Source organism: Myotis myotis, unplaced genomic scaffold (genome assembly GCF_014108235.1).
Source record: "Myotis myotis isolate mMyoMyo1 unplaced genomic scaffold, mMyoMyo1.p scaffold_m19_p_3, whole genome shotgun sequence".
Lineage (NCBI taxonomy): Eukaryota > Metazoa > Chordata > Mammalia > Chiroptera > Vespertilionidae > Myotis > Myotis myotis.
Window position 1 is genome coordinate 135773690 of NW_023416335.1, and position 23286 is coordinate 135796975.

General features: G+C 40.6%; 2 protein-coding genes across 10 annotated transcripts in view; one reads left to right on the forward strand and one right to left on the reverse strand.

The window, feature by feature from the left end:
* Positions 1–8693, reverse strand: part of METTL25 (methyltransferase like 25) — a 103157-nt gene extending 94464 nt beyond the window's left edge. For 4 of the 8 annotated variants that reach the window (XR_004965889.1, XR_004965888.1, XM_036298168.1 and 1 more), the window contains exon 1: positions 8406–8693. Coding sequence is in view for 5 of the 8 variants with exons in the window: in XM_036298168.1 (XP_036154061.1) it covers positions 8406–8661 (256 nt within the window). In the remaining 3 variants the exon portion in view is untranslated. The remainder of the gene's footprint in view (positions 1–8405) is intronic. The other 4 variants (XM_036298167.1, XM_036298165.1, XM_036298164.1 and 1 more) reach the window with 2 other exon arrangements.
* Positions 8694–8813: 120 nt separating this feature from the next.
* The window catches only part of CCDC59 (coiled-coil domain containing 59), a 42153-nt gene continuing 27680 nt past the window's right edge, over positions 8814–23286 (forward strand). Inside the window, exons 1-4 of one of the 2 annotated variants that reach the window (XM_036298171.1) lie at positions 8814–9002; positions 10189–10504; positions 14972–15071; positions 17587–17784. In XM_036298171.1, coding sequence (XP_036154064.1) covers positions 8849–9002; positions 10189–10504; positions 14972–15071; positions 17587–17748 — 732 coding nt within the window. In that variant the 5' untranslated portion in view covers positions 8814–8848 and the 3' untranslated portion in view covers positions 17749–17784. Of the gene's footprint in view, positions 9003–10188; positions 10505–14971; positions 15072–17586; positions 17785–23286 lie in introns of those variants that run through there. The other variant, XM_036298172.1, reaches the window with a different exon arrangement.

Sequence of the window (23286 nt, forward strand, 5' to 3'; positions counted from 1 at the left end):
CATTTCTATGAACTCTATATAATTATCATTCACCAAGACTTACCAATTTTCTTTGTACAGTATCTTTTTAAACTATCACTTCCTTTTATTTACTTATTTTTAATTGAATTGATTGGGTGACATTGGTTATTAAAATGATATAGGTTTCAGGTATACAATTCTATAATACATCATCTTTATATTGTATTGTGTGTTCACCACCCCAAATTAAGTCTCCTTCTGTTACCGGAAGGAGAATTCCTCTGTTGCTCCTGTGAGCGAGGTTCTAGCAATAACTTCAGAAAATGAATTTTCTAAGATTTGCACAGGAGGATGGTATGTGGAAAAAGATTTTATTTGTGTGAAGTTATATTTCTCAGGTTCCAGAGTCCCCTGCCCTTTAAGTCAGACTGGCAAATCTGTATAAAATGGCATGCCTTTATTATTTGGTCTCCTCTTTCCTCCTTTCCTGTTAAATAATAACCAGGTTAGTATAACAGCATCACTTCCATCACCATTTATTCCCCCTTTACCCTTTTCTACCTCCTCCCACACTCCTTTCCATCTGGTAATCACCATCACTTCCTTTCCATTTCCATCTTGCCCCAGAAACAGTGTTCATCTCTAGACGAGCACAAAAGGATCTTAACCCATGTCCCCAAGGAAGGATGATTCCAAACAATTTACCAGACCCATCTCCAGATATTGACTATAATATTTTTTCTAACCTTATTTTTAGCTATTTATAAATGTACTAGAGGCCCGATGGACAAAATTCATGCAAGAGTAGACCTTCTTTCCCTCCAGCCGCGAGCAAGCACCCGGAACCCGGGCTTCCCTTGCAGCCCCAGCTTCGACCAGGTCATCCAGTCTAATTAGCATATTACGCTTTTATTATTATAGATACATACTTTGCTCTGTGTTCCTTACTATCCCCAAATCTCTTCACTCTTTTGCTTACACTGTTCTACTTTCCTGGAAGGCCCATACACTCTCTACTTAGCCATATTAAATTCAACAAACATTTAATGAGCACCCACTATGTGGCACTTATTATATACTAGGTACCAGAACTCAGATGAGGAGAGTCAAAGCTAACCAATCATTATAACAAAATGTGCTAAGTGCTCTAATAAAGGTAGGAGTAAAAGAATATATAGATGACTAGTTTGGTTATTAATTTAGTGTAATTTGACCTGGGCTTTGAAAGAAGAAATAAACGAATGTGTATTAAATAGATGGGGTGGGAGAGTTCAGGCAAAGAGCACAGCATATACCCAATAATAGAGGGAAAAAATACATGGTATATCAGGAAACAAGGCAGCTGAAGTATAAGGTATATGGGTAGAAAGAGAATGGTTAAAAAAAAAAACCATTGATAATGCTATACTACTCCCTCATATTCCCTCTCTTCAATTCTAACTGGAGACACATTTTAAAAATTGAGAACTGACATCAAATTATTCCAGCCACCTACCTCCCTGATTAAAGTTTATCTAGAGTTCGATCATGTAAGAAGTTCAATCCTTTAACTTGGCTGACCCAATAACAACCTGTCATAGGCTTTTCATCCCAAGATCCCAGTTGATCCAGGCCCTCAACATGATTTCCACTTCAACAGTAGGGATTATTAAGGTATGGAGATTGAAAACTTTAAATCATTATATTTCCATAGGATTTGAGCACCAGAAGCAACCCTAGATATCTTTTCGTCAAATGACCCATAACTATTTTCATTCTTATTGGAAATGTGAAGCAAACCCCCGAATTCATTTTCAAGGGGTACAAGGAAACTGACTGAAGACCACAAATCAAGAGCCACAGTCTTTGTGGGGCAGGGAGATTATTTCAGTTTGTGAAGTTAGGGAGGGGAAGAGGATACACCCAGTAAAGGGAGCTATACAACTAATAGTCAGATTTTTAATTTTTTTTCCAAGAGAAGCTGTAAACCCAGATTTGTGTATGTGAATTTTGAAATGCTTCCTAAAATATTAAAAAATGTAAACACTTACTGGTCATGCAAGATATGTTTATAAACCATGTGAGACTGGGGTTGGCTATTTTTCTGCGTCAGCTATTGATGAACACCCTAGGCCAGTGGTTCTCAACCTTCTGGCCCTTTAAATACAGTTCCTCATGTTGTGACCCAACCATAAAACTATTTTCGTTGCTACTTCATAACTGTAATGTTGCTACTGTTATGAATCGTAATGTAAATATCTGATATGCAGGATGGTCTTAGTCAACCCCTGTGAAAGGGTCGTTCGACCGCCAAAGGGGTCGAGACCCACAGGTTGAGAACCGCTGCCCTAGGCAGTTACTTCTTAAATGAGAAAATTGAGGCCTACAGCTAAATGTCCCGTGCAAGATATGCAGCTGATCAGAGTTAGAGATGGGAAGAAGCAGGTCTCTGACTCTGGGCTTCTGCCTCTACCTGAGGAGAGCAGAATATAAAGAAGGTGACTAACATTTATTATGCTGACTCACTTATATGAGTAGGTTTTAACATCTATCTCATTTACTTTTATACAACCTAATCAGGCCAGAATTGATTCCTATTTTTTTTTAAAAAAAAACAACTGAGGCTCAAAAGCTTAACTAATTTACACAAGATTACATAGCACTAAAGCATCTGACGAAGGATTCAAATCTATACATGATAACCACAAGACGTATATCACTTATATGTTGCCTCCTATTTGCTTTCATTAATAGTGGGAGGTTCCAGGTAGAGAGGTGATAGTAAATAAGGGCAGAAGGTAAAGAACTTTAATTTGTACAAAATGGAGACCTATATGATGGTTTTTGAGCGGAGGAATGACAAGATCAGAGCTATTATTTTGAAAGACAACTGGAGATCAGTTTGAATGAAAAAGCAATTGAAAAATAGGGTCTGGAGGCAAGAATAAGAGCTCTGAGTTATTGCTAAAATTCTGTTGCAAAATTAAGAAAGGAGGGGCCAAACTATTTGTTGTGGAAATAAGAAGCAGCAGATCCAAGAGAAATGGAGGAAGAAATAAGCCTGAGTAACAGGAAGGATGTTAATACCATTTATAGAGGAGTCACTGAGGTAATGAGATGAGAAAAATAAAAGAAACATAAACACTAATAGTCATGAAGCCATGTAGGCAAGTTTTTTTTTTCTTTCTTTATAAATCAGGGAAGAAATCTAAATTATGAGAAATCATGAAGCTAGATTACTATATCTGCAAGCTTCCAGTGAAATGTTAATGATGTGACATAATTTAAACAAACAACAATATAAATGGATATCTAAACAAATAGTAGGTATTCAAATTTATTCTGATTGGCTAAACAAAAGTATCATTTAAGTAGAATGAGGGGGGGAAAATGCCATAGATTAGAGTACTCTCCATGAATTTTGTTTTACTGAACTTTTTAATGATTCTTGTTGTGGTCTGATCTTATTTCCTGAAAAGACCCAAAAAACTAAAAAAGGAAAAAATAGAGTTCAGGATACATTACACGAGGAAAGTGAATGAATAAAGGTTAAATACAACAGGGCAAAACAGATGTCACTAATTCTTTCTCTATTCTCCCTTTCTATTTCCAACATGCTTTCTGGTTCCATGTGTCCCAAATTACAGGTGAGCGCCATTTCAATACACCACAGTCACCACCATCACCACAACCAACAAAAACTACCAAGGATGGCCAAAAAGAAATTTAATCTATTAAATGAAAGAAAAACAATGTAAGAGAAAGCTCCACAAAGTAATAATCTATCATGGGCATATACTTTCTGTATTGTTCAGTTAAAATATAGTAAATTAATTATACAGATGCTCACCAAAAAGAACCTGGCGAGAGTTTATCATTGTTATCTAGTAGAGAAATCGCCTGACCTCTTCGAGCTGCCATTACCCGAAGTCTCCTTGGACTATTTTAATCGCCTCTACCTATCTTGTTTTCTTGCTTCCTGCCTTACCTTCAATAGCCTTTGCTCCACACAGAAGTCAAAGTCATCCCTTTGAAACATAAATCACCTATCACACCACCACACAAAATCCTTAAAGAGCTTTCCATGCTACTCAGAGTAAAAGCCAAGCCCTCAGTATGGCCCACACTTCCTACATGAAGTTGCCCCAGCTCACCTCTCAAACCTCATCTCTTACCAGTCTAACCTGACAGCTCTGCTGTGTTTCCAGCATACCCAGCATGCCCCAGCTTGGGCACCTGCTCTTCACTAGGGCCAAAACTCTTCCTTCAGACAACTGCATGACTGTCTCTCTCACTTTCTTCAAGTCTCTGTTCAAATTTTGTCTTGATAGATTAGACTTCCTGATCATGATCACTGTACCTAAAGTAGCATTTCTCTCCACCTCACCATCTTCTTTCACTTCCCCATGCCTGTCGTGCCTTTCTTCACTATATTTACTGCTACCTGATATTACGTACAGAGTTTACTACGTATCTACCCTCACTAAACATCAGCTTCAAGTGGACAGGGACTTTGTTGTGTTCAACACCATAATTGTAGGGCCTAGAACGGGACCTGGCAGGTAGATGGTGCTCATTAAACATTAGTCAAATACATGAATGGATTAAGTGCTGCTATCTGTTAGGCATATTCTCAACCCTTTCTATGTATTAACTCATTTAACTTTCACAGTACTCCATCAAGTACCTATTATCCCCATTTCACAGATGAGGAACTGAGGCACAGAGAATTAAAGCCCAAGTTAACAAAGCTAATAAGTTTGGGATCCAGGACATGAATCCAGGTAGTGTCTGCAAAGCCTATTGAACTGTTGCTCAGGCTGTCACAGACTAGGTGGCTTAAACAACCAATATATTTTCTTCCTCACAGTTCTGGAACCTGAAAGTCCAAGATCAAAACGCTGCCAGAGTAGATTTCTGGTGAAGCCTCTCTTCTTGGCTTTTAGATGGCTGCCTTCTCCCTATATCCTCACATAGTTTTTGCCAGTGTATGTCCTCCTGGTGTCTCGTCCTCTTCCTACTGGATTCACCCACATGACCTCATTAAACATTAATTACCTCCTTAAGGGCCCATCTCCAAGTACAGTCACACTGGAGATTAGAGCTTCAATATACAACTTTTGAAAGGACACAATTCAATCTATAACACCCATAATTTATGTCTTTGAAATATAGCTATTTTAAACATCTTCCTTTTTTATTTTGAAGAATCAAGTTGGGTTTTTTTTTTTGCTAGGTCTTCTTGGTTGAACAGAGGAGAAGAAACTTTCAGGACTCTGCCTGGGCCCAAAGATCACCTGGCAAGATCTACTGAAATGGCTACACTAAGGATTTTCAGAAACAACTTGTTCTCATAAAACACCAAATGATTGTGCCAAACATCTGTTAGTGCACTTCCATACACCGCGCATTAACGCGTTGCAGCTCCGGGAATTGTGTTTATTTGTAACTCCTCATACAAAACCAGCAGAAAACCATACTTCTTGTGAGTCCCTGATGGAAATCTGTTCCAGCCTCCTTGCTGCTCCTCAAACAACCACTCAGGCTCCCACCCCAGGGCCTTTGTGCTCCCTGCTCTCATTATCTGGAGTGCTTTCCCTCCAGGTAGCTTCATGACTCATTGTTTCCCTTATTTAGATTTTTTCCCAGTGTCATCTCCATGAGGTCTTGCTGAAACAATCTATTTAAAATTGCAAACATACTTTCCTCCTGCACTTACCCTTACCTACTCTCTCTACTTAATTTTTCTCTGTGGCACTTTTTTTGAGGATTCCGGGGAGGGGTCTAACTCTTCCCTCTAGAATGCAGGCAAGATGGAAGGTGAGGATTTTTGTTTGTTTTCTTTACTGCTATTTCCCTAGCTCCCAGATAGTGCTGGCCCACAGTAGACACTCATTGCTGAAAGAATGAACTTCTCCAAGGTCACACAGCTGGTAAGAGGTAGAACTGGAGTTTGAACCCTATCAGACACAAAAGTCTAAAATTTTAACTGTTAAGTTACACTGTCCATAGGAGCTAACAATTCTTAAGTACAAATCTGGTCAAAGGATTCCACTGCTCTTCTCTGACACAAACAAACAACAGACTGCAAATAGGAATGGAGAAAATGCCCATCTTCAAACAATCTCCACAGAAACAGAAATTAATATTCTTTGCAAGCATAAACTGTAAAAATTCATTCTTTTTAACACTATAGGCAACTGACCATCTGTAAAAATTAAATATTTTGTTTCCAGGGTCAAAGACGTTTCAAAGGAGAACAACTGAGTCCAAATTCCATTTTTTGTTGGATAGATACAAAATTGATTGTAAGGTTTTCCCAAAAGATGTTAGAATTTTATCCCTAGCCTAAATAAGTGGTGTCATTTATTCATTCATTTACTTACTTGCCAAATATTTACTAACCACCTAATCTGACCAGGCATTGTTCCAGGCAATAAGTATACAGCAGTGAACAAAATAATTCTTCCATCTTTGAAAGGGGAAACAATAAAAACATAGCTAAAATTAAGAAAAGTATTAATGTCACAAAAAGTATTAGTTTTAATAATAATGGCCTTTGGAATTCATCCCTAAATAATTCAGAGTATAATTTTATCATGGTGGCAAAGAGCTCAGACTCTGGAGTCAGAAGTTTGAACCCCATGAAGAGCTGTGCCCTTGACAAATTAACTCCTCAAGCCAAGCCTCAATTTCATAACTTGGGAGAAACAGAACCCATCCCACAAGGCTGACGTGACGATTAAAAGAGAAAACGTGCAAGAAAACACTTAGTAGACTGCAGACTAGATGATACATATTAATTGATCCTACTGTCATGATTGGAATATGTAAGATAACCTAATTCTTTCATCGCATGAAGACAAAGTTAAAGCCATAGGAAAGTCTTGGGCTTTACATTTAAAGGTAGTTTCTTTTCTCTTGGGGGGAAGCTAAGCTGCCATGAGTCATTCATTAATTCATTCACGCAACAAATATTCATTGAGCAATGCATGCCAGGTATTTGACTAGTTACTGGGAACACATGTTTATAGGGAAGACATGGTCTCTGCCCGTTTGAAGTGTAAGTTGCCACATTATCATAAGTAGTGGATATTAGGAGAGCAAACTGAGGCCATGCCTAACTTTCTCAACAATAACCTGTGACTGGAAAGAAACCAATGTTTACCACGTCCTATTATAGGAGGCTCCTCTAGCGGAGCTTTGCATTCAGAGGATGCCCAGCGCATAAGGTTCACTCGCAAGGGCAAGGCTGGGAACAGCTGGAAGCAAAGTAGGAGAGAACCCAGGAGCCTGTTCGGGTCCTCTGGTCATGCTACTTCCAAAATATACTAGCCTTGGTTGGATCTAAGTTTCTTGAGGGTAAAAAAAAAAAAAAAAAACAACCCCACAGCCTACCAAAGTTCATGGCACGTCCTAGCTACTTTATAAACAATTTTCAAATGAACTAGTAAATATTTCAAATCTTCGCTGCTACCACCCTAGGCCCCGACATAATCATCTCTTTCTTGTACTAACGGGCCTCTCGGCTTCTGCCCCTCTAGTCTGTTCTGCAAATAACCATCAGAGTTATCTTTTCAAAGGGAAGTCAGGCCACTATATTGACTAAACGGCTCCAACGTTTCCCATCAGCTTCAGACCCAATATGCTCCCCCGGCAGTCCGGCTCCTGCCTGCCTCCCACACCGGCGCCGCTGGGCACCGGGGTCCAGCCTCCGCCCGACCCTGGGAACCCCTCCCCGGCTCCCCGCGCGCCGGCGCCCCCTGCCGCTCCCGGCCACCTAGAGCAGCCTCATCCACCACTGCTGCCAAGGTGCCTGTTTCCATTTTCTTTTTTTTTTCCTTTTTATTTTATTTTCTTGTTTAAAGTATTACAAATAGTAGTGCATATGTCTCCTTTTTTCCCCATTGACCTCCCCCCGGCCTCCCCTACCCCCCGGCACATGCCCTCACCCCACCCCCCAGTGTCTGTGTCCATTGGTTATGCTTACATGCATGCATACAAGTCCTTGGGTTGATCGCTTACCCCCCCTCCCCCAACTGTTTTCATTGTCTTCTCGCCCGTCATCACCACGTGAACTTATCTTGATGTATTACTACTAAGTGTTGCTGTCCTGCTGCCGCGTTTCCACAAGGAACCGACAGGCACGGTGAGCACCCCGTTCCCCGTAGCTCCCGCCCAGCAGCGCTTGCTGAGTGACTGAATGAATGGACCGCTGCCGGGCTCTAGTCCCTTTAAGTGGTGGAACTACACAGGCACCCCGGGACGAAAGTGAGACCCCGGGACCGCGTCCCCGCCCCACCCCTGCGCTAACCGGACCCCCACCCACCTCGGCGGGCCCCGCCCCGGCCCGCCCCGGCCCGCCCCCGGTCCTCGCGATTCCGCCCGGCTGCCGCCGGAGGGCACGCTTCGCGGGGCGGAGCCTCCTCTCTGCCTCCCAGCCCGCCCCTCCCGCCGCCGTTCACCTGCTCCTCCCTCGGCCTCCGCCGGGGGGCGCGCCTCCGAGGTCCGGTCCCCCGCCGTCGCCGTGGCCCTCAGCACCTCCAGCACAGTCTCCGGAGGCAAGTCGACCAGTTGCGCCCACACGGACTCTGTGTAGAAGTCCACTGTGTGTGCGTTGGCAATGGACAGGGCTTGCCTCAGGAACCGCAGCAGCCCCTGCAACTTGGCACGCAACGTGGGCAAGTCCTGGGCCGCCGGGAGCGGGCTGGAAGCCGCCATGGCGCTCCCCCGCCCGGGCTGTAGGTGGCGCCCACCGGGTCGCGAGGCGGGGGCTCCGCGGAGAGCCGCCCAGGCCGGATCAGTAGAGCTCCGATCGACACTGCAGGTGGGCGATGGATTGCTTCCGCCTGGTGACGTACTTTGACTGCGTCCGGTGTGAGTTTCCCGGCGACGCGCTGGGTATGCTATGGCGCCCTCAAGGCAGGCACCCGGGCGGCGGACGCGGGGTTTGGGGGCGCCTGGCGAAGGGTTTTCTCCGGTCGGATTCAAAAATAAGAATGTGAAACAGAGGACGTGGCGACCTAACCACCTGCAGGCCTTCGTGGGGAGCGTTCGCGAGGGTAAGAAGGCAGCCTTCCTGATCCCCGGGCCTTTGAACTCCTAGAGTGCGCGACCCGCCGATGCGGGGAGCAGGGTAGGCGCTGGGTCGGGCCCTCCCGGGGCGGAGGGAGTCATTCCGGAGCCGGCCGAGGCCGTGGGCGTCTCAGCTTCGGGTGGGAAGACGGGGCGGTGTTGGTGACCGTCTGTAATGATCTTCCCCCACTTGTTTCCATTCTTGTCCCGAACTCTCCCTCTATTTACCCACGAAAGCGTAAGCAGAGAGCATCTACGGTTCCATTTGTGGATGTATTATGTGTACACCTTGGTGCATGTATTACGGGGAAGGACAGACAGAAGGATAGGGCCAGAAATCTGCCCCACGCCCTTGCTGATTGCAAGTAACCCAGAGCCCTCCAGTCGTCTTTTACTGATCTTCCTTTGCTTTGCTTTGGTTTGCGTTTGTCATTGTGTCTTGTCTGTAAGTTCCCGCAGATCTCGTTTGGAATGCATACATCTTAAGTTCGGGTAGCTGTTCAGAAAGTCATGCACCATCTTCTCTCTCTTGTGTTGAGTTACTTTTAAAAGTAAGTCGTACAGCTCTAATCGCCTTGGCTCAGTGGATAGAGCATCGGCCTGCGGACTGGTCCCGGGTTCGATTCCGGTCAAGGGCATGTACTTTGGTTGTGGCCACATCCCCAGTGGGGGGTGTGCAGGAGGCAGCTGATCGGTGTTTCTCTCTCATTGATGTTTCTACCTCTCTATCCCTCTCCCTTCCTCTCTGTAAAAAAAAAAATCAATAAAATATATATATATTTTTAAAAAAGTAAGTCGTACAGTAGTTTCTCTAAGGTAAAATAATAGCTGTGAGCTGTATGTTTTAAGTATCTATTAAAGACCGAGATGAAGTCTTTTAGATGGATTAAGGACTTTGTTTTGATTTGTGAGCGCAATAAACTGGAGTCGTGCAACGCTCTAGCCATTTTACCATATTTGAGAGTCTTACTTGAAGTGTCTGCATGACTAAGTTTGCCTGGTCTTTTGCAGAGAATCAACATGCTGTTCACGCCAATGGTTTAAAACTTGTTTTCTTGAAATGACCTTTCAAAGCAAAACAAAGTAATTCTAGCATCTGAATGTCACAGCTACATTTTTTCATGCCACTTATTTTCTGAGGAAGTAATTAACGATTGATGTTCTTCAATGTAGGACAAGGCTTTGCATTTCGAAGAAAATTGAAGATTCAGCAAAATTACAAGAAATTGCTATGGCGGAAAAACAAGGCTCAAACCTCACAGGAATCCCAGTTCAGAGATCGATATCCCGATCATCTGAAACATCTTTACTTAGCTGAAGAGGAAAGACTCAGGAAGCAGACTAGAAAAGTTGAGAAGAACAAGTCAGAAGAACAAGTTAATGAGGCTTTGCCAACAGAACAATGTAACACTGACCAGGCTTTGTCTGAAGAACATTGTAGCATTGACCAGCCTCAGCCAGAAGAGCCATGTAAAGAAGAAAGGGTAAAGTATGTATTTTCTTATTTTGAAATCCTATGTTTTAAGTTTAAGTAGTGTTTTATGAAATTAGACAATTTATATAGAAATTGGAATTGTTATTTGAGGCATTTTAGAAGTCACAGTGTAATTAGGCGATAATTTTTCATGGAGGCTTTTTTTTTTTAATCTTAAATGACTGAATTAGGTTAGGTTAGCTTAATTGGAGAAGTAATGGAATGGGTATTAAAATATCTGGGTTTTGGATTTCAGCCTTTCAAGTACATTTAACTTACTTGGACTGTGGTTAATTCCTGTTATTAATATACTAGAGGACCGGTGCACAAAAATTTGTGCACTGCAGGGGGGGGGGGTGTGGTCCCTCAGCCCGGCCTTTGCCCTCTCACAGTCTGGGACCCCTCGGGGGATGACCACCTGCTGGCTTAGGCCTGCTCCCCGGGGGATTGGGCCTAAGCTGATAATCAGACATCCCTCTGGCAGCCCGGCAGCCCTTGGGGGGATGTCCACTTGCCAGCGGGGAGCAGGCCTAAGCTGCAGTCGGACATCCTTAGCGCTGCTGAGGAGGCAGGAGAGGCTCCCACCACCACCACTGTACTGGCAGCCATCAGCCTGGCTTGTGGCTGAGCAGAGCTCCCCCATGTGGGAGCACACTGACCACCAGAGGGCAGCTCCTGCATTGAGCATCTGCCCCCTGGTGGTCAGTGTGTGTCATACTGACCAGTCATTCCCAGTCTTTCTGCTGTTAGGGTCAGTTTGCATATTACCCTTTTACTATATAGGATAGAGGCCTGGTGCACGGGTAGGGGCCGCCTGGTTTGCCCTAAAGGGTGTCCCAGATCAGGGTAGGGGTCCCACTTGGGTGCCTGGCCAGCCTGGGTGAGGGGCTGATGGCTGTTTGCAGCTGGTCACACACCCTTCAGGGTGGGGGGTCCCCACTAGGGGTGGTCTGGCCAGCCTGGATGAGGGGCTAATGGCTGTTTTCAGGCTGGCCACACCCCCTTTAGGGTGGCAGTCCCCACTGGGGTGCCTGGCCAGCCTGGGTGAGGGACTGAGGGCTGTTTTCAGGCTGGTCGGCGACTGAAGCTCCCAGCCTCTCCTTTCTTTTTTTTTTTTTTATTCTTGGATTTATTTACCTTCTATAATTGAAACTTTGTTGCTGTCACTGGAGCTGAGAGCCGGCTCCAGCTCCATGGCCACCGCCGGCTGAAAGCAGGTATCTGGGGTTTGTTTAGCTTCTATAATTGAAACTTTGTTGCTTCCGGAGCTCAGAGCCGCCGCGGCAGGCGGGGAACCTTGGCTTCCTCCATCACTGGAGAAGGCAAGCCTCCTGCTCACTTCAGCTGCGTGGTTGCTGGCCACCATCTTGGTTGGGTTAATTTGCATATCTCGCTGATTAGCCAGTGGGAGGTCTAGCAAAGGAATGGTCAATTACCAAGTTTGTCTATTATTAGATAGGATGTGTGTTTTTTTTAAACTAATTTTTTGAGAGGTATAGCTCGGTGGTTAACAGCATGAATGGACTTGAGCTGGACTTCTCTAAAATGGAAATTATGATGATAAGTATTTAATTCAGAGTTGCCATGTTGTACCTCTCCAGAATGAATTATTCTCAGACTCTGTGGTCTCCCTGACCTATCGTGACATTATAAATACTAAATGAGTTCATTTGTTATAAAGTACTTTAAATAGTGTATGATACATGAGAAGTACCACCTAAGAGTGTTAGCTACTACTGCTGCTACTACTATTAATCCAGATTCTTCCCCCCAGAGGATGTGGATTTAGAATCAATTAAAAAAGAAACAGAGAGCAAGAATAGATCCAGAGACAAGTGGGGGGTTAGAGAGCAACCAAAGGACTTGTATGTATGCATATTAGCATAACCAATGGACACAGACACTGGGGAGGTGGGGGCTTGCCTGGGGTGGAAATGGCTGGGAGGGGGGGCGGTGTCAGGGAAAAAGGAGACATGTAAAACTTCAGACAATAAAAAAAAATAAAATAGAATAAAAAAGAAAAGAAACAGCATAGCACCATACACTTTGGTTTTATAAATGCTAACTTATAAAGCTTTCTCTGCACATATCTCAAGTTAAAAAAACATGCCAAAATCTAAACTCGCAGTGAAGGTAGGTATTACTTGGGGACCATAACCTTTAACTTCACTAAAATTCTGTCCTTTAAAATTGGAGCTATTTGTGCTAAACATAATAGGAACTTGGACCCCAGGAAAGAGTGTAGTTGGGGATGAAGACAGAGACACTAAAAATTCAGATTTTTAGTATGTTTATCTATGGGTGTAAAGCTTGGCAAAAAATAGCTCTGGAAATGGAGGAATGAATCATTTCCAGTGATAATTGAAGTGAGGAGGGTTTAATCATGACACAAAATTCCTTGGCTAAAATAATATTTTTAGAGGTTTCTTATTTTGAAGTGGAAACAGGGAAAAGTTGTCACTGAAGAAGTTCAATAGAACTGCCTTAATTGGAGAAAGAGGGGAATACAGTGACAGCTATGTCAATACAGGAAATTTGTGCAGAGTAGGGATTGATCAACTCAAATACTGTAACATCCAAGAAAACAAGACTGAGAGCAGGTCTTTTGAGTTTGTGCTCTAGGCAATTATTAGTGACCTTGTAAAGAAGATTTTCAATAGATAACCCTGGTGAAATTTTTACCCTTGCATGTAGCATCCAAAGCCATGGTCATGGATACGACTATCAAAGAAGAACATGGAGACCAAAGAGAGAAACACTTGGCGGGAAACCTGGGATTAGAAAGAGAGAGAGGCTCTAGCACAGCACAGTGAGAAGGAGCAGTTAGAAAGGGTCCGGGCGAAAGAATGTCACCAAAACTGACGGAATGGAATTTTCAACAGTAGTGAATGGTCAGTTAAATGAAACTGAAAAGTGCCCATTGACTTGATCATCATATTTGGCTAGAAGGTCGTGACTGTTTTGGCATGGGTAGTTTGATTACAGTGTGAGAGCAGAAATCAGATTACAGAGTTAAGTGAATATGAAGTGCCTATCTTAGTCTATTCACTATTCTTTCTAGATACTTGACCATGAAAGGATGAGGAATAAGAGATTGGTAGTTAGAAGAGGATCTAGAGTTTGGTGATGGATAATTAGTGCATTTGTTTACTTTAAGAAGGTAGCTACTGAAATTTTTTTTTTTTAAATATATTTTATTGATTTTTCACAGAGAGGAAGGGAGATGGATAGAGAGCCAGATACATGGATGAGAGAGAAACATCGATCAGCTGCCTCCTGCACACCTCCTACTGGGGATGTGCCCGCAACCAAGATACATGCCCTTGGCCGGAATCGAAACTGGGACCTTTCAGTCCGCAGGCCGACGTTCTATCCACTGAGCCATCGGCCAGGGCTGAAATTTTTATACTGTGTTTATGAAGTTGGTATAGTGAAAAGTTGAGAAACAGGAAAAAGGAAGATTATTAATTAATCGGATAGCCTGAGGAAATGGATGGAGTCTGGATCTAAGTGGTTGAATTATCTGTGACAGTGTGGGACACCTTCAGAGACATGAGAAGTACTTCAAGATAGAATAGTTCACCCTGGCCGGTGTGGTCCAGTGGTTGGAGTGTCGGCCCACACATAAGGGTCATAAGTTCCATTCCCAGTCAAGGGTACTTTTTGGTTCACTGCCTGACCCAGGGGTGCCTATGGGAGATAGTTGATCTCTCTCTCACATTGATCTCTCACATTGATATCTCTCTCTCTCTCTCTCTCTCTCTCTCTCTCTCTCTTTCTCTTTCTCTTTCTCTTTCTCTCCCCCCCTCCTTCCCTCCCTCCCCACCCTTTCCCTGCCTCCCGCCTCCCTCTCTCTTCCCTCCCTCTCTCCCTTCTTCCTCCCCTCCTTCCCTCCCTCTGTCTCTGAAAAACAGTGGAAAAAATATCCTCAAGTGAGGAAAAAAACAAAAGATAGAATAGTTCTAAGTGGAGTTGGGGTCATTTATGAACAAGTAGGTGAAGTGGAATGGAGATGAAGTGGTCAAAGAACTCTGGGATTCAAGTTCATATCCACCTACAACTTCCATTATGTCCTTCAGTTTAATGCCTTCTTCAGTCTGTCATTCCTACCATTCATATGTTGGTTTCCTGTTTTGGTTTTGGTTTTGTTTTTTAATGTGTGTGGGGGATTTTTTTTTTTGTTTGTTTACATTCTAGGATCTTTCAAATCTTTCTGTATTTTCCCTGGTTGAAATATTTCTCCAAGATTCTCCAGTTACCCCTTGTAATCTATCTTGAAAGTTATAACTATATTTTTAATAATGTTATTTGTATATTTTATTAATAAGATTAATGTCCTCTTTCTTTCCTCTTATCTCTTCCCCTTCTATTAATTTACATTAGTGAGATTTTAATATACAAGTACTGTATTAGACATACTTGTCATAATTTCAGTTATATTGTTTTTAATCTTTACAACTTATTTTTCTTTACCTTATAAAGCTTCATTACTATTCCAAAGAAAAATAAAAAGAAAACATCAAATCAAAAAGCACAAGAAGAATATGAACGGGTACAAGCTAAGCGTGCTGCTAAGAAACAAGTAAGATCTTTAAAAATATTCAGATTCCTATTTATGCTAAATGTATATATAATCTGTGTTTCTTAGTGTGGGGTACATAGTATGCCCTCTGTAAACATTTGTTGAATAAATGAATGGTATGATCAGAGTTAGAGAATTTTAACATATTCAGATTCCTTGATTATATTATCCTTGAGAGGTGGTCAGAAATAGAATTTTAAAGATATTGCTTACAGGTTAATGATATGAACTTCTGGGATAATGTTTACTAAGAGTTTGGTTTAGGAACTGGCACTTTTAACAAGTACTTCAAGAGATTCTTATGAATAATAAAATTTGAGAACTACTGACCTAAGGAAAATATAGATTACTTGCATAATTTTACATTGAAGCAAGTAAAAGCCAGAGGGGAGGTGACTACAATATTTCTTTACTATAAAGAGTTAGTCTTGCTAATTAAAAAGCCTCTAGAGCCCTGGCCAGGTAGTTCAGTTGGTTGGAGCGTCTTCCCGAGACACTAAGGTTGCAGGTTCGATCCCCAGTCAGCACATACAACAAACAACCACTGAATGCATGAATAAGTGGAACAACATATCAATGTCCTTCCCTCCCACCCTCTCTCAAAAATAAAATAAAAAGTCTATTACATTAACTTAGCAAAATGGTACCACTCTCTGTAATCATTCAGAAACCCAAAATTAGAATAGACTTTTTCTAATGAGGAAAACAAAGTTATCTACAACTTTAACAAAATCGTTATTTTGTTTAATCTGTAATTAACTCGGAGTTTTTGTGTTGAAGCTTTATTTTTAGCACTTTAAAAAGGATAGCATATCAGTGATTGCACTGATTTAGAATTTTTTGTGTGTTTTAGCTTTAGAATTTGGGATTTTCTGGAAGTTTCACATCTAAAATTGTATGATTATTCGTAAACTGGCAGCAGACTAGGATGAAGCAGAAATATTTCACCATGGAAATAGTGGACCTTTGTTTCATAGCTTGTTACTTTCTGCTTCTTCCTAAACAAGCATCTGATATCTGCCACCTTTGGAAATAGTATACCAATAAGGACCATTGTACTGTAAAACATGTAATGTCCTAAAATTTTCTTTACATAGATAAATGCTAGGACTTTATATTTATGAAAATTGACAGTCTCTTAGATTTCTAATGTTAATACCCAGCATCATTACTTAGGAGAAATCAAAATTAAGAACATTAATTAAGTAAGAACCTATAATTGATAGTAAGACTACTTTCTTTTTACTTTGTTTAGTGAAACTCCACATACCTAAATTCCCACAAATACGTTCCAGATCTTTATGTGCTTTTTAAAATAAATGAGGTACCATACCATATAAGAACAAGTTTAAGTGACAATGGCGTAGCATAATGGAGAATTGCTCAGACTTTGAATTCACAAGATCTGGATATGAGACTTGGCTGTATCAGTTATTTGGGATTTGGGGCAAATCACTTTCCATATCACTGAGCATCAGCTCCTTGTCTGTAAGATGAAGATAAAAAGCCTAGATAACACTTTTAAAGAATGAAGTGTACTATGATGTATGTGAAAGTACTTGGTTAAATATAAGTGACCATACAAATATAAGGCTGTGTCATTTGGGAGCTATATGTGTTACAGGGGAAATTGAAAAACAATCCATATATTGCAGTGATGGCGAACCTTTTGAGCTCGGCGTGTCAGCGTTTTGAAAAACCCTAACTTAACTCTGGTGCCATGTCACATATAGAAATTTTTTTGATATTTGCAACCAAAGTAAAACAAAGACTTATATTTTTGATATTTATTTTATATATTTAAATGCCATTTAACAAAGAAAAATCAACCAAAAAATTAATTTGCGTGTCACCTCTTACATGCGTGTCATAGGTTCGCCATCACTGATATGTTGCATTATTGAAGAACTTTAAAGTTTTATATTTGCTTTAGTAAATGTTATAGTGCATTTCAAGTAGTGCTTTTGGATCTATACAATATATAACGGAATTATTTTCCTTAGACTCAAATGAACTTGAGTCTTTCTCTTAGCAGATGAAATGAGCATGATCATTCTTAAATGGTTAGATATCATAATGCCTAGCACAGTGTTTTACACATATATGGTATGTAGCCAAACATTCTCCTGGAATTAAATCTGTCAGGTGCAAATTAAAAAGAATATGAGATATTCTGGAAATGAAGGTTTTAGTGTTACATGACTAGATAAAGTCACTTTTAATTCTTCATTGGGTCTAGTTAAATGATGAAATCATTTCATAAATATGCCTTCTGTGCTCCGACTTTATTTGCATACAGATAATTAAAATTGTTTAATAACTTTTTGTAATAGCATGTGTTATAGTGCATACTCTTTGCCTTAACATTTAACATTTGAAAATAAAAGAGACACTTAATATTTTGAAAATAAAAGAGACAGACCTAAAGTTTTAGCAAGGTGATACCTGTTTCAACACAACTTCGGAACTGTATTTACTGTTTTTTACTAATGAAAATTACATATGTTAATTTCAGGAATTTGAGAGGAGAAAGCAAGAGAGAGAAGAAGCTCAAAGACTCTACAAAAAGAAGAAAATGGAAATGTTTAAAATATTGAGCAAAAAGACTAAAAAGGGCCAACCAAACTTAAATTTACAGATGGAGTATCTTCTAAAAAAAATACAAGAAAACAATTAAATCAGACACTTTATATTAAATTAAGGCTTAAAATATCTGCTGCCTCTTGAGTTCTTTTGTATATGTAGTGCACCTCCTAACAATTCACTAGGTTTGTCAATATAAACTGGATTGCTAAGCGATATAAAATGTCCAAAAATTTTTGTTCATTTATATAAAGGAAAATTTTCTACATATACTCTGCATAATATCATTTGCTTCCTATTTATTTGCCCCTGAAGAAAGGGTGCCTTGAATGACTGAAAGAATCTGCTATTTGGGTGACAGTACTTTTGTACCACATAAATTCAGATGAAATAAAAATGTTTTTAAAATGGAGCAGAGCTTTCAATGGAGCATTTCAATGAAAATTTTCAATTTAGTAAACAACTGTTATGGTTTTAAAATTCATTTTAATAATGGAGGCAGTGATTCTCCTTGGACGTTTTTATTTATTTATTTTTAAACTAAGCACATGTTATAGGGGAGTGGGTTTTCTAGAAACCTGAGAGCACGCTGCACAATATCTTCTGTCCCCACCATTCAACTATGGGGTCTTCATAAAGCAGAGTTTGGTGTAAAAATGCAGAAAGCCTGATATTTATAAACATTCCCAAAGTGGGAGTACATAGCTTATTAGTGTAAGATCTTGGGAACTCGGCAGTGTCACACCAGTAATTAAGCTTTCCAGATCATGTTATTGTGTAAGACATTGTCACTGGAACATGACTGTGTTATCTCTGTGTATACTTGTGAACCGAGACACAGTGCCGAAATACTGCCCCGCCTACCGCCTTGCAATCTCTGCAAAATGAGAAAGCCTTCACTGTCATCATTGTAAATGATATTTGTAAAACATTGCATAATAAAGCCTATAAAATAATAAGAGAGACAGCCTGAAATTGCAATAAGGTTTGAGGAGTCCTTGCATTCTACTGATCACTGCATTTAAAAGTGTAATAGATGCTGAGGAAGCAACTTACTAAAGAAAGACAATCTTTATTGCAGTGAGAAACAATGCTTAGAAATTTTCAGTGCATAATATTGCATTTAAAATAACTCAGAAAACCTACATTTGGCTACATTGGTGAAGACAGTATATTGTGAAGCAGAGTAAAATATTTTAATTCCTTTATAATGATTTGCTTGTGTTTTACTTCTAGACACTTTATCAGGGTAGGACAAAACGAGATCTAGTCCTTTTGAGAGTAAAAATTAAGTTCATTTTAACAATTTTGTTGTTGAGCAGTTGTTATATATGCAAGGTCCAGGTTAAGGAGTTACTCTTTAAAAAAAAAAAGATTCCTTCCTCCATGGATCTGCAGTGGTTCTCAACCTTCCTAATGCCACCACCCTTTAATACAGTTCCTCATGTAGTGGTGACCCCCAACCATAAAATAATTTTCGTTGTTACTTCATAACTGTAATTTTGCTACTGTTGTGAATTGTAATGTAAATATCTGATATGCAGGATGTATTTAGGCAACCCCTGTGAAAGGGTCATTCGACCCCCAAAAGGGTCGCGATCCACAGGTTGAGAACCGCTGTATAGAGCAAATGCCAAGTAAGGTTATAGGACAAAAATCAGAAATGATCAGGTGCAAAACGAAGACGCAGACTTGAATGCACCAGAGAATCACCTAGAGAGCTCACAGTGCACATTCGAGGGCCCTACCCCAAGATTCGGATAGCACTGATGCGCTCAGTAATGCGTGTTTTAACAGTTACTAACACATTCTGTTGTGGTTGGTCTTTAGACCATAACTTTGCAAAGCATTGGACCCAGGCCTCAGAAGAGAGGTTTCATCTCATTGAAGACATCAGGGAAAGTTTCATGGATGAGATGGCATGTGAGAAAAGCCTTCCAGAATGAGAAGAGAATTAGAGGTGACAGCATGAAGGGAACAAAACTTTCAGTGAATTTAAAAGTCTAAAGAGTAGTTAGGTTACATGTATATTATTACTGATTGGGGAACCACACTCAACTTCCCATTTCTGTTTCCTTTCATATGGTGGGGCACCCTCAGCCTAACATGGTGTCTACTCTCCTTACTTTGTGCCCAGGGAGGTAGTGACGAGTTTGGGAGGAGGACCTGGCCTGTGTACAGTGCATGTACTCTTGATTACTATTTTTCTACAGAAAATTGTAAAGAACAGGCTGTATTGATGGGTAGGAGGGTATGGAGATGGAGGCAGAGCAGGGCAGAGACCGTGTTTTGTAGAAGGAAACATCTAAACCTCCCAATTGGTGCTGTATACTCGAGTCCAGCGAGAAGTAAAGCAGGAATGACATTTGAGGGAACACAATATACAAGTGGAGAAACATTGGGTGGCCAAGAGCTTGTTTCAGACTTTAATGTGTATTCAGGGAGTTTTGATCTTGGCAGTTGTAGAGGCTTATACTGGGCCATTAATTTTATTTTTATTACTGCAGTAGGCTTTTAGTTGCTGTGGTTTTGGCAAGAGGCTTTCAGCCTTAGGGCACATGGGATTTTAACACGAAATGTAAGGTAGCTTTGTCCACAGAAAATTGGTTATTTCTGGAGATGGTGAAATACTGGGCCTTAACAGAGAAGTGCACAGACCTCAACAAAGAAGCAGGGTTGGGGCGTGGGAATGTAGAGAGACAAGCTTCAGCAAACTCAGAACATGTCACTGGCTCACACATATGCTGGCTTCCTGGATGGCTGCAGCCAGTGCCAGCTAAGATGAGACTTGGTGAGCTACCCTGGCTTTACTGGCATCAGGCATTGGCATGGATAGGCAGCTTCCAGGGTGCAGGCTTGACCTTGACCCACATTTTAATTCATTAGAGGCTGCAGAGACATGAGAAAGCAACTCATTTGAGGAAAGGATTTAATGTCAGAAGAAAATATACTGTAGATATGCTAAACATGAAGACTATCAATATTTGCTGCTTTAAATTTCAAGGCAGAAGACTTGTATGCCATACGGACTTCTAGAGAAGTTCAGGTTTAAATTGCTCATGCCAGTCATTAAAATGCAATATAAAACAGGAAATTTTTACTATAAAGAGATTTGAATATACTAGAGAGAATGTGATTGGTACTGCATCACTGCATATCTATCCTTTGCAAGATAGCATTAGTGTCTCCAATGACTGGCACTGAGAAGATAGTTTGCCAGGCTAAATGCATGGTGATAAATTTAACTTCTTTTTTTAACATATTTGAATTGATTTCAGAGAGAGAGAGAGAGAAACATCAATGATGAGAGAGAATCATTGTTCGGCTGCCTCCTGCATGCCCCTACTGGGGATTGAGCCCACAACCCGGGCATGTGCCCTTGACCGGAATCGAACCTGGGACCCTTCAGTCTGCAGGCCAATGCTCTATCCACTGAGCCAAACCGGCCAGGGCAAATTTAACTTCTTGATAAGAAATTTTTTCCAGTTTAGTTTTAGTGTGCAGGTCATGGATTCTGGCATATACTGATTGGCATTCGGAGGAGGAGAAAGCCCTTGACAGCTATCCTTCCTACAGATTCATGAGTTTCTACGATAGGGTTTCTGCTATGTATTGCCTTTGGCAATTTTCTGGGAACATAATTTTGTTCAGGATTACTGCTTGTTAAATTTTGTGGAGGTTAGGCAAGTGTTATGGTGAATTTGGGTGTTCTATTAATTCTCTGAACCTTTTAAAAATTGAGACACACCATAGACTTAATGTGGAGTTCATTTAACTTTTAAGGAGCTGAATGATTCACATCTATTCCCAAGAAAGACACACAGGCTGCAGCTGCTATAAAAATCCATCTAGGCCATTAAGAACATTTCTGGTTGTGAGTGAACAAAATAAACTGGGAAGGACTTTAATTGCATTGGACTTTTACCTTATGAGGGCAAGAGAATTTGATTCTGGGTTGTGTTTTTTTGGCCTTTGAATACTAACTTGAAAGGTATTTAAAATATAGATTTAATTTTCCCCCTAGGAGTTTGATAAGGGGAAGTATTTATACTAAAATATGGAGCATCAGTATTTTGGTATCTTTCTGTATTTGGACAATTCCTGTGGAGAACACCTGATTGAATCACCCATGGAACCGATAGAGTCCTGCATCAGACAGGCACATCTCATGGGCCTAGTGACCTAGGTTTTTACAGAGGGATTTCTTGAGGTATAATAGGTTGACCATATTTAAAGAGTATAAGTTGGTGAGTTTGGGTACATGTACACAATGATGAAACCACCTCTATAATCACAAATTCATTACCATCATCTCCAAAAGTTTCCTCTAGGCCCTTAATAATTAAACATCTTAGTGGCTCTCAAACTGGTCCCAGGCACCCACTGATCTGCTTTCTGTTACTATAGATAGTTTATGTTTCAAAAATTTTATAAAATTGGAATAATATACCATGTACTCATTTTTTATTTTTTGGCCTGGCTTCTTTCAGTCAGCGTAATTATTTTGAAATCCATCCATGTTGTTGCATTTATGAATAGTTTGTTCCTGTTTGTTGCTGAGTATTCCATTATGTGGATATACCAGCAATTGTTTATCTATTCACCTATTGATTGGGGTTGTTTCCAGTTGAGGGCTCTTACAAATAAAGCTACTATAAACATCTGTATATAGGTCTTAATTCTCTTGGGTAAATACTTAGGAATGGAATGGTTCCATCATATGGTAGGTATATATTTAACGGTTTAGGAAATGTGACATCTGTAAAGAGATTGGGTACTGAAAAAATGGCTAGCTGCCGAAACTAAGAAAGGAACCTATGAAATCAAATTATATCTATTTATAGGGCATGTCTTCCAATTTCTAATGGATGCAGATGCTACTTTATATCTATTTGTAGGGCAGGCTTTCCAATTTCTAGTGTGTGCAGATGCTACATTTTTCACCTGAAATCTCACCACTTTATCTCCACCTGTTCCCTAGCATACTAATAAAATACTTGGGGAATATATGTCCAAAAGACATATGATCTCACTGGTCTTGTAACTTTTATCAATTTCAATTGTGTATCTTTGTTCCAGCTCAGTTAGTTGAGACTTGCTCTGTAACAGCATTGTGAAGTTTAATATTTTCCAGAAGGCACCACATCAGAGCAACCCAAATCATAGCAGTTCTTTTGAAAGTACTGTCCTCTCCTGATGCAATGTGAGATCAGATTCCTCCTACTCACTGGGCTGCAGATTCTACTGACCTGAGTAGAATGTTTGGAACTGATCTACTAAGGTTCAAATAAATCCTTATTACCTCATCCCCCCCCTCCCCCCGCCCCACCGAGGTTATCCCAATATGTACTCAAACCTGAAGAAATCTCAGGAATAAAACCATTATTGAGTCTTTATTAGAATAGATTGTATATTCCTTGTGATACTTCCACATAAGAAGCTTATCAGAAAAGGGTACCCCTATTCGTTCCTGATCTCAAGCTGAGCAATAGAATTGTGATCCCTAGATTCCTGGTAGTTTTGAACACAGATTTGCCCTGTGCTTTATCCCCTAAAAAAAAGTGAATTTCACAGTGAGCAATTCATATGTAGTATTTCTTAGTAGACATATAGATAAAGGTAGTTAATATTT